Source organism: Vanellus vanellus, assembly GCF_965231255.1.
Source record: "Vanellus vanellus genome assembly, chromosome: 23".
Classification (NCBI taxonomy): Eukaryota; Metazoa; Chordata; class Aves; order Charadriiformes; family Charadriidae; genus Vanellus; species Vanellus vanellus.
Window position 1 is genome coordinate 3,340,701 of NC_138928.1, and position 11,442 is coordinate 3,352,142.

The window sequence follows — 11,442 nt, forward strand, 5'->3', positions numbered from 1 at the left end:
CATCCAGCTAATACAGATAAGATTAATTTTCATCTTCCCTTTTTATTTCAAAGGTTGTCCGTTCCAATGCAGAAGGCTTCGTCGCAGATGGATGGGAAACCTGCCAGCCAGCCACATTTTTGAGGTAAAAGGGGACAAGACATGGGAAAGTTTAGTGCTTTGAAAAAGTGACCTTTCTCGGTAATTGATTTGTCACTTCCCAACACCATCTGCTGACTCGTCAGCGGCATCCATCATAACCACGCAAAAAATACTGGAAAAGTCAATTAAAATGGGAACTGGTGTCAAATGGGATTTGTACACGTTCTTTAGCAAAGGGAGGGGAAAAAAACCCCACCCTATCACATCATGTCCTTTTCGTCAACACACATAGGCATGGTCCCAGGGAGAAAAACTATGTTGACCTCTCGGCAAGTTTTATAGCTAGGACCGCTCCGTCGCCCGGTGATAAGCTGCGGTAAATGCACAGGGATCTGGGAAGCATCTTAGCGACTGCCACATTTTTCCAGGAGGGGTTTGGCCCAAATTGAGCGTTATTGACCGCAGTGACAGCAGCGAGTCCCTTGTGAGGACCAAAGCGCGGTGCAGTGTGTACACGTCGTATTGACCGGCTGCGATGGAGCCAGGTGAGAAAAGTCATTTTACGGGCTGGGGCAACAGCTCTTTTCCCCTCGTCTCCAGCAAATACTGGCAGTGCTTAGCTCTCCACCAGCCGGGCAGGAATGCCGCTGCACCCCCCTGCTACAACACCCCATAAAGCCATTTGATGAAGAAGGATTTTATCGCTTCCCCAACTCATTTTTTCCTCTTTCATCTCGCCTGGTTGCTCTCAGGTTTCCTCGCGCGCGGTCACCCGTCTGGGAGAAGCACCAGGACGTTTCTGGCCTTGATCCCAAACCCTCCAGCATCAGCGCCTGTCTGATGGGCTTGAGAGGCCAAAAATGAGATCTTACGCAAGTCCCTAGCTCGCTCTGCACCTCATTTGTCTGGAGAGAGATGTCAGTGCACCGTTTTGTGTCCCTGAGGGGGATCAGTGTGTCCAGGACTGTGCGATGCTCACTTAGGGTGGGAAAAGGGGCCACATGGAAACCCAAAATGGATAGATAAATCCCCGGGCTGCTTTGGTATCTCCCCACTTGTCTGCTCAGTTTATAAAGCTTTTTGGCGAGAGATTTAGCATGTATAGTTTTATTTATTATTTTAATATTTAGCTCTAGATCCCGCCAGGGGATTTATTACCGTAAATCTATGCTTTTTGTAATGCTCGTGGGTCAGACTTCATTCTGCATTACGCTTATTTTGTGGCAACATTGTTATTATTGCGATTTGTCCACATTACAGTAGAAATACAATTAAGACACAGGCATCATTTTACCACTGGCGCACTCACATCAAAAATGCTTTATCCTGGAGGGCTCATAAGCTAAATAGACAATCTGGGAGAGAGGAATTTTTCCACCTTATCGATGGGGAAACTGAGGCAGCGACCCCCTGTCCAGCAGCGGACTCACTCAGCACAGTTGCCAACCCAAAGACAGGAGCCTGGGGAGGGCAGAGAGGGGATCTTCCTGGAAACGAGAAACTTCTAAAAAATCCAATGCAGATAACAACGTTGCCCGTCTGGCAGAGGCGTTTCCATGCACGCCAGGTAGCCGCTCGTCAGCACCGCTGGAGGTGCGGGTACCCGCGCAGGTAAGTGATTGAGCACCGGTGCCTCTACGCGTATATAAAGGGTGGGAAAGCCAGCGGGAGCATCCAGGCGTGAACAGGAGCGAGGAGAGATCTGACCTCCAGCATCCCAGGGCTGCGCTCGCCAGGTAGGTGCTGGGTCTCTGCTCCCACGTGCAACCTCGGCGGGGTGGGCACTCCGATACGTGCTGGTGTTAGCAGTGCAGCATGTGTTGGCTTCGGCAGAGAGAGCTCCGACAAGAAAGAGGAAACAAAATCGATGCTTAAACAAGGGGAAAGGTGCTTTCTGCTCGTCCCCCGTCCTAGGAGCATCGATTCCACCAGCTCCTGCCTCCCTGCTTGTCGTGAGCACCCAGCAGACGCCGACGCGTGCTGCAGAGGCGCGGGGAGCCCTGGGTGCCCTCCGCGCTGGGGGAGCTGCTTTGAACTGACAGAAAATGAGTCACAGACAGTTCCTATTGACAGTAACGATTTGATTTTTTTGGAAGACAGCTCGGTAGATAAATGTACTGTCTTGTCACTGTGCTCATGCCAGTACCAGGTGGATGTTCACCCCTCCTGCCCCCAAATTGGCATTTCACCCCATTTTGCACGGGCATAAGCAGAGCTGGGAACTGCTGCCCCCAGCCCCATGCGAGTGCAGTACTTTGTCGTGCTGATGCTGAACTTGGGATCCTCCTGCTTTGTGCTTTCTCTTTGTAGCTGGGAAGCAAATTCGCTAACAACAAAGTACATATCTGCCTGGAGAGGCATTGAGCTAGAGATCTCCGGTCTGAAAGACATGTCCTGCTTACAAAATAAGGAAAGGACATTCAGAAATGACATTTTTTGACTGGAGTAATGTGTGGGGGTGTTTCTCCAGGGGAAGAGGGAGCGAATCAATTCACGAAGGGACAGTCAATAAGAGATGAAGGAGGTGACGGGGTTTATTTCTTTGTATATGGCAGTATTTTATTGTGGTGATAGCATAAACGAAAAGGCACAAAAGATTGATGCTACTGAGATAACACCATGTTATCAGCACATATGCACATCAACACGGTGTATTACAAGGGGAGAGCCTGAGAAATCCTCTTTTGAGCACTGCAGCAAACAGTACACCTCCCTGGGTCGCATATGACAGCTTTGATGACCCAGCACGGGTGGGCAGGCGGGAGATGGCACCGGTGCCACCCCAAGCAGTGCCAAGGGAGAGGAAAGGGGCTACAGCCGCTTGCGCTCATGGTCAGCCCTCCCCTCCCCTGGCCTGGCACACAGCGGGGGGATGTGACTGGCAAGTGCTGCAGAAGGGAATATTTATTAACTTCCACTGGCCTTCAGTTCAATACTAGCTGATATTTATGGGAAATCTAATTTAGGGGTCAAATTTGACCTAACAATGTCTTTTCAATAACGTCCAAAGCAAGAGGTTTCTGAAACTAATTAAGGATCAGGCTCCAATCGGGTAGAGTAGTTAAGCTGTGGGACCAGACTTCATTAAATTCGTCCAGAGAGGGTATTTTAATATTTAAAGAGAACACTTAATGTTTACGTAAGTCCTCTTCTGACGTGAAGTCGCTGTTAAATCACTTCGGAAGGTAGTTTTTAAAGCTTTTTATACTAGGCTTTTATGGAGCCGGGCTGGCAAATGCCCTTCCCAGCTCTCTTGGACCCAGTGAGGCTTATTAAAAGATTCAGTCCATCAATGCAGGTTTTCAGGAGTGAGGAATATGAAAACAAAGTTTAACAAAACAGCTGTCTTTTAGGGTTTTTCTGTCTTCCAGCATCACTCTGTCTCCCTTGCTGTCAGTGGGATTGATGGGAGCGTTTTGCTCTGAATGTGTGTGGGTCTTAAACCAGTACAGCTGGAGGGCTAAAGCTTGCAGAACAGAGGGAGTCTTTAACAGTACTGAAGGGCTGGGCTTGAAGTCCCCGGAGATATTGCTCAAGAACAAATCTGTTTACAGAAAAAGGTTTGAGAGGAGAATTGTCAGTCAAGACACTTCTATTCTCAGCTCAGGAGCAACTGGAAGAGTAAATATACCTCTAGTTAGCTGGTGGATAAATTAGATTGCAGCTGATCAAAAGCCAAAGGGATTTCTTGTCAAATGGCCCTCTCTCCTATCACCCTGGTATCTTCTTTCCTGTGTCGTTCAGACTCTCATGATGGTTTCAAAGAAGGTGGTGGCCAGTTTGCTCCTGGTGTACGTGGTGTCTATGCTGGCTGAGCAGACTGAAGGCTTCGTGCCCTTTTTCACCCAGAGCGACTTCCGGAAAATGCAGGTAACCCCAAGAAACGTACTGCAGGGGCTGGAGCCCCGAATAAACCAGGAAAGATGTTTCTTCCTCCCTAATCCCCCAAGCTCTGCCAGTGCACACCGTGCCACCATCACCCCCATCATCTGCCCCTTCTATTCCAAAAGGAGGTACTGTGACACTGGCAGTCCCTCACTCATCCTGAAGTTAAGGGCTGTGGGAGAGGGCAGAGACAACTTTTAAGATGTGAGAGTAGAAAGGAAGAGCCTGGACTCCTTTACATAAGAACTAAAAGACCTGTGTGGGTTATCACCTGCAGCTAGTGGGTCTCGGGTTTCTTTCCTCCATATCAGTGGCTGTAATTTTTATAGAGAAGCTGCAGCCTTCCATCACCATACTGATGGGTCTTTTTGTTGTAACAAATAATTAAACATCCTCCAGATGGTTGTCACCTCTGGGATGTGCAGAGAGGAGAATGTTTTTTTTTTTTCTTTTGATGTGAAACTAATACTGTTGAAAGGTGTCAGGCAGGCAGCTGCAGAGACTGCATCTTCTTAAACACAGCCGAAGTGAGCTTCCCCTGCACGACACAACCCATTGATACTGGGGAGAAATCTTGTTTCCAACACCTATCTGCTTGCTGGATAGCTATTGCTTTTTGTGGGGAGCACAATCATCCTTCAGCCTCGTTGAGGAAGATGATGGCGACCCACGCACGGTCCCCGGATTGATTGTTCGCACATCACGACCCTTGTAGCTATGCGTGATTGAGGGTCTTCTAGATGTACACGGGTGAAATCAGTCTTCCAAAGGCTGCCTCTCCTCCTCTGAGCACGCATTCAAACCAAAGCAAGCGCAGAGCAAGCCGTCAGTTTGACACTGAGCACCTTTTCTGCATTTTACACGTCTTGTCATGTCTGTCATGTCCCAAAGCAACTTTGGCTTTTCTCTTTGGGCTGGGAAGAAAGGGATGGTCCCGAAGCCAAGTTTAGCCCCATAAATGGGAAAGGACGGACATTACAGACCTGCAAGAAAGGCTGGTAATATGAAACATCTGCATAGAGCCCTCCATTTGCAATGAGGCTGTGCAGGCTTTTATTCAACTTTGCTGCCACTGCTCCAGAACAGAACCAGGACCAGGCCTCTGGAATAGCTCTGTAAGATCAGTATATTTGGCTACAACATCCTGCTGACAACGTTATCTTGCACAGATCAAAGGAGTCCTCTACAAGTGTCACGTTTGCCACAGATCTTTACATGCAATCCTGTAACCGGACCTTACACCCAACATTGCAGCCACTGCTGCATGTCAGAATTGCAGTCCCCAAGGCCATGCTGACCACAGCTGATGGGTCCCTTCCCAGTGAGCTGTGGCCCTGGGGAAGGAGGCCACATTGGCTCCAGGCAGTGGTTAGACCTCCAGTCCCTCTGGTGGGCCCAGCTCTGCAGGGTCCTGGCTGTTGGGCCATCGGTACGGTGCAGGGCGGGCTTGGTACCCACACGATGCTGTGTCCCAGCATCACTGTCCCGTTTTCCTCTCTACTGTGAAGTTGCAGGAAAAGGAGAGGAACAAAGCAGGGCAGAAGAAGTCCCTGACCTCGCTGCAGCAGCTGGAAGAGGAAAGCTTGTCTGAGCAAGCCGGTGCAGATGTCAACAAGGTCAAGACCATCCAGGTATGTTGAACCACGCGACTCTAAGGAGCCCGCGAGGATACACAGGGGCACAAGTGGACCAAGAGTCAGCCCACAGGGTCTGGCTACAGGGCAGTGTTTGGTGGTGGTGCATGAGAAGACAGTGGGTGTTAGCAGGGAGCTCGCAGTCAATACATAGGAATACCACCCGCTTCCTGCCAGGCAACTCAGCCAGGTTGCATCAGAGAAAAGTTTTACCTCCTGCCTATAAATTATCTTGGACATTCAGCAGCCTGGTCACCCCTCAGTCCCACCTGCCTTCTCCCTTCGTATGGGGAAGATGGAAACAACATGAGGTCTTTCTTTGCCATTCAGTGAACACCAGCCAACTGCAAGGCAGGAATTTGCAGGTTTGCTTCAGTTCTGGGTTTAACATGTCACTTCTTCACCCAGCTCCAGATTAGCTGCCTGATGTCACCTCCGATCTCACAGTCCTATGCGCTGGCAAGACCTTATTTATAAACTTGGGCCCATACAGCCGCATCCCCCCAAAGTCTGTATACAGAGCAGAAAATTGCCAATTTTAAGGATTTAGGTGCCAGTCTAAGCCCTCAAAGGCACGCTTACCTGGTTAGCCAAGTCTGAAAATTGTGCTTTTCCACTTGAATACAGGGAACTCTTTGCCCTGTCCGTGCAGCTGCCCCTGCGGTGAGCTCGGCCATTCCCTCTGCCAGCAAAAGGAGCTTGTAGGTCCACCCCAAACTGCGGGAGAGACTGAGCGGGACCCGCAGCGGGGCTAGCCAGACTGGAATTTGGCCAAGAGGCAGGTTAATGCGCAACGTATTCTTGCAAACGTGGTGCACCAACAATCAATAATAGGATTTAAACAGTAAGGATTCACTGTTCAAAGCATTAAATGACTGGCACATCCCAGTGTCTAACACCCCCCCGCCGCAACCACAAGCCCTCCTGTGCCTCCAGCCATGACCGGAACAACTCTATTTACTTCGGATACATCTGAGCCACAGCTGGCTCAAAGTCAGTCAGTCTGGGGGCAGGATGCTGTCTCATCCTCAGCGTTTGCTAAGGCAGGGTGCTTCACCAGCATCAGTAAAGCTGATGGCTTGAAGGGTCAAGGTGTGAGACAGTGGAGGATTATAAGGTTCAGAAATTTTCTTCTTTACAGTCTCTGTTGCCAGGAAGTACCTTTATCTGTGTTTGTGTCAGCCCCATAGATGATCCAATGCATAAAAACTTTGGTGCTCTGAACAGCACAAGATTGCATCGACTTAAAAATGTTGCCTTTCCCTATATAAGGATCATCCTCTTCCCTTCAAATCAGCCCTAGACCCTCTACCGACTTGAGGAAAGTGGGGTCAAAGAGCCCCAACCTGCCTCCCTCTGCTCTCCCCAGCTTTTCCTTCTGACTTTCTTGGCTTCCTCCACAGCTAGCTGTTCCTGTCAGAGCTGGGATGTGGCTCACCCCAAGGCAGCTGGAAAAATACCAAGATGTCCTGGAGAAACTGCTAGCAGAGATGTTACAGGACACCCCAGACGGTACTGTCAGGAGGTTGATTTCTGCCTTGGGAATTCTGCCTTTCCCTCCTCTCACCAGCTCATCATCACAAGATATTTATATTCCTCAGAAGGGCTTTTGTGTCATGTTTGCTCACTTTACAGAGACCTCAGATACCCCACCCGCTCTCACGCACACGCTCTTCTGGGAAGGTTATCCATTCTCTTAGGGTGCTGTCTGTGCCCTAGAGCTGATATTGACTGTTAGCAGCATTGCAATACTTCCCAGCAGCTCCCCTTGGCGTCGCTTCCCACTTCCCTCTTCCTCCTCCCCAAAAGTCCTCAGTCTTCAGGGTGCAATTTCCAACAGAGCTTATAACACAAGCTGCACCCACGAGGCAGCTCAGCACCTGCAGTCAGACCTGAACACCTTGCTCCCTGCACAGGGGCTTAACACCAACGCTTAATTACAGCTAGAATTAGCTGCAATTTGAGGTGTCGAGCGCTAACAAATCCAGCCCTGGGCTTTGCTTTTAGTATATGGGAATTGTAAAAGAAAATATCCAGAGGCAGTACGTGATGCAGCTATTCCAGACTGCAGAGTTGAGGGTTGGTGGAATGGGTCTCACTGCTGTTATTTCTGGACCTTTGTCTTATCTGGGCTTAAATGTCCCAAACAAGAGGGTCCCCTCTGTCCCTGCGGGAGCTGTTATTCTGCCTTGGCTGTGCTGATTTCAGTTTGCCTTCTAGCTTTTTAGCTGGGGAGCTGAGGAGGAGGAAACTACCTATAAAGGCTAGGAAAGACTGAATGACAATTTTAAGGACACTTGTTCTTTTCTCTCTTTTCTTTTTAGCTGACTGATATCTGCAGCATCAGAAGTGAAAGCAATGTAGCTTGCTAAAGCTAAGAGACTCCACTTATGTAAACGAAATCTGTAAAAGAGATTAACAAAATCTGAGGTGAGATAATAAAATGCGCAGTATAATTAAATGGAGGATTTGTGCCTTCTTTTCTGCATGCCTCTCAGCCAGATGGCAAGCAGCAAGTGTGGGAAAGAAGAGAGGGAGGGTTTCCAGTCCTCGAGAACATCACCGTCCTTCTGAGAAGTGCAAAGCATGTTGCAAAGCCTGAGTAATTAATCTTTGTGGACTAATAAGTTTTAGCCCTCCCTTTTGGCAATAATGGAAGCGGAGGCAAATATTTACCGGATCTCCTCGCCAAACTGGTGCCACAAGTGTAGGATGAGGAGAGGGGTGGGGGACCTGGGCATCCCCACCAGACTCCCTGCTCCGGATGCGGGAGGGCACTCTCCCCCACACTGCTGGGAGGAAGCAGGAGCCCTGATTTGCAGTTCCTACCTGTGCTCTTAACCCCCTCTAACTCACCCAGGTGATATAAATAAATAACATTGTGAGGAATGCCTCACCCCATGGCTATGATGCGAACAGGCACAGCGTATGTGAAGCAACACAGAGCTCCGGCCTTATTTCTGCCTCTCAAATAAACCTAGAGGTGAAATCGTAATTCCACTTGAACATATTGCTCTCCATTTACATACCTTTGGCTTATTTTAGAGCTGCTCCTCTATATTGGCAGCAGGAAATCCAACATATGTAAAGTAAGGATGGATGAGATCAATGGTATGTATGTGAATATATCCAATTTCAATCCAATTTTATCCTCCCAACCTAACACAAATTCTGTTCGCACTGTGGTTCATTTAAATAGCTGTGTTTGTGCTAGAACAACACTCCTCGGTACGCTCTCTGCTGCAAGTCATCCCTTAGGAGAAAAGAAATCTCCCAATGTATAATGCAACATCCAGCATGGAGTGGATTCCGGCTTTAACATTTGATTCAAAGGCACGGTCCTAGTCCATGGACTGATCAGCTCGGTGTAACTCAAAGTTTGCACAGATTATTGCTGAGGCAGGTTGAGCTATGAAATCACTATAAATGAGTCTGAGCAGGAAGAAGATAGAAAAGAATACATTCCGTTAGGCTGAAAGTGAAATCAGCCGCACATATTGCTGAGCTGTAGGAGCTCAGCCAGTGCAAATCAGTCTGCAGTGGAGTGATGTCCATGGAAGATCTGGCACGGAAATCACTGGAGGAGCTGAACCACATTTACACCGGTGCCCAAGATCAGACTAGACTGTTTGCTTCAAAGGGGGCATGTTGACTTTTTACTTCTAAAAGACCCAAACCTTTACCCCAGGTTTAATTTTGCCCTGCCAAAGGAAAACAAGGAGAACTTCCCCTTGAGGGGCAAACTGCTCCTAAAACCCCAACATAAGCTCCACTGCAGGTCAGAGTTGTCCCTCTAGCATGCCCTTTTGCCCAGCTCTTTTGCGCAAGTGGTTTTCCAGGCTGACAGCTTCCCCTGTGCCATCTAGGAAGGAAAGTTTCCCAGTGACAGCAAGAATGAAAGTGAACATGAGTCTCTTGGCTTTGCTTCCTGGACCATTTCCCACCACAGTGTTGGTGGGGCCAACGCTCCAGAGACTTCTATAAGGAGACCCACCAGTGTGACTTTGCAGGGACATCTCCCTCTGCTCTTACATTTTGACCCAGACAAGCTGCACCAGCAAACATCTGCTTTTATGCTGGCCACCTGCTCTTCCCAGTTGACCCAGCTATCAGTGAGCTCAGGGATGCACGGCTGGTTGTGACAGTAACCATATGAACCCCCTTTCTTGCCCTGCAGCAACAACCATGCAGTCCAAACAGGCATCAAAGAACAAGGGGGCCTTCAGCTTTTGGAAGTAAATTCCTTCCAGCCTCAGGGGCTTGAGCAGTGGGAAAGAAGCAGATGGTCTTCTGCTGGAAGGAGAAGCTGGATGGACCCCAACCATCCTCCCAGGCATGTCTCCCACTGGCAGGGCTACATCTCTTGTTAGGAAGCAAAATGGTTTCCATGTTACAGGACAGATCTGTATCCCCGGTGCCCTGGAAGGCTGCTTTGGCAGCCAGCAGCACCGAAATCCATGCCTGCAAGCAGGTAGGAAGATCTCGCTGCTCCAGAAACCGAACAAGAGTTTTGTGGCAGGATGAGCAGATGAATAGTTGGGGGAAAGAGGCAGGGAAAGAAGGAGAAGGAAGAGAGAAAAGAACAAAATCAGCACTGACTTCCTAACCTAATAAGAAGCTCGGCAGGCTGGGGACATGACATACGATCGGGAGGATGAGAAGCAGTGTTCTTGGGTCACACCTGTGCCGTGGCTGTGAGTGACAGGGTGTCAAATTGGCACAGTCGGCTCCCAAGTAAGATCTGACACTTCCCCTGGTGACATATGCAGGACTGTCGTCCAAATGCCGTGGGATAAGCAGAGGGGGTGGCACGGCCGGTTTTTTTCAGCAGCCCCTCAGTCAGAGGTGGAAGGGTTTGTCTGCTGCCCATGCTTTTTGGGGTGCAGCATGCTCCCCTCTTCAGGCACCTCGTGAAAATGGCGCAGATCTATTTCTACCCCTCTGCTTACAACAGTCCCGTCTCAATACTTCAAGAGGAGCAGCAGACGGCGCGGCACGCCTGCTCTTCCCATTTGATAGCTGAGTCACTGCCAGCAGTCCTAAGGCAGCTTCTGGGCTAGCAGGGAAGGTGGAGGCTGTCCCCTCCTCGCCGTCCCATCTTCCCACATCCCGCTCAGGATATTTAGAGCCAAGATATTCAAGAGCTGCACCGTGGGCTGGGAAACTGGCTTTTCACAGCCGAGCATCTCTGAGCATCACAGCCCAGCTGCAGCATCAGCAGGCCTGTGCTCGCCCCAGCAGCCTTCGCTGCTGCCCAGAGCTGTGGGGATGACAAAGGAGCTGCAAAAAGCAGAAAATCCACCATCAGCCTCATCATCGGCACTGGGGTCAGCATGATGGGAACAAATAGGTGCTCGTCTATGGGGATATGGGCTCTGTCATGTCTGAGAGCCAAAGGGCTGTCTTCTCCTGCTGCCTTCTCCGGGGTGTCCAGGTACCTTCCAGGGGAGGCACGGATGGTCCCAAGGGTTGTCTTGCTAGGGAAGGAAGGGAGAGGGGTTGTGGATTTCTCTCCACAAAGAGGCATCTGTTCCTGCTCAGCATTGGCACCGCCAACCTCTCTTCTGCAAAGGAATCACAGCTTTTCCCCAGCCCTCCAGTTCTCGAACACCACTCAAGTTCTCCACTCTGAAGGTCATGCAAGGAGGTTGCTGGGCCAAATCTGTCTTCATGTAACTTCCCTAACATCCAGAAACACAAGAAGTTGAAGGGTTGGTTGTTGTTGTTTTTTTTTTTTTTGTTGCTGTTGTGCTTTTTCTCCAAAGCAAGAGGAGTTCACTTAATTCATGAGCTTGTATCAGCTCAGGCTTAGATGCCAGCGTGCATCTGCATGTCTAGGCAG

The 11,442-nt window shown here is 49.5% G+C and overlaps 1 protein-coding gene across 1 annotated transcript; it reads left to right on the plus strand.

Annotated features, from left to right (window-relative positions):
- Window positions 1–3,671: 3,671 nt before the first annotated feature.
- MLN (motilin) lies at window positions 3,672–10,660 on the plus strand (the record flags this gene model as incomplete). Its single annotated transcript, XM_082494593.1, has 6 exons — window positions 3,672–3,951; window positions 5,475–5,597; window positions 7,004–7,112; window positions 8,646–8,711; window positions 9,778–9,835; window positions 10,504–10,660. Exons 1-6 carry the CDS (start codon window positions 3,832–3,834, stop codon window positions 10,658–10,660), a joined length of 633 nt encoding a protein of 210 aa, XP_082350719.1. The 5' UTR covers window positions 3,672–3,831.
- Between the last annotated feature and the right edge of the window lie 782 nt (window positions 10,661–11,442).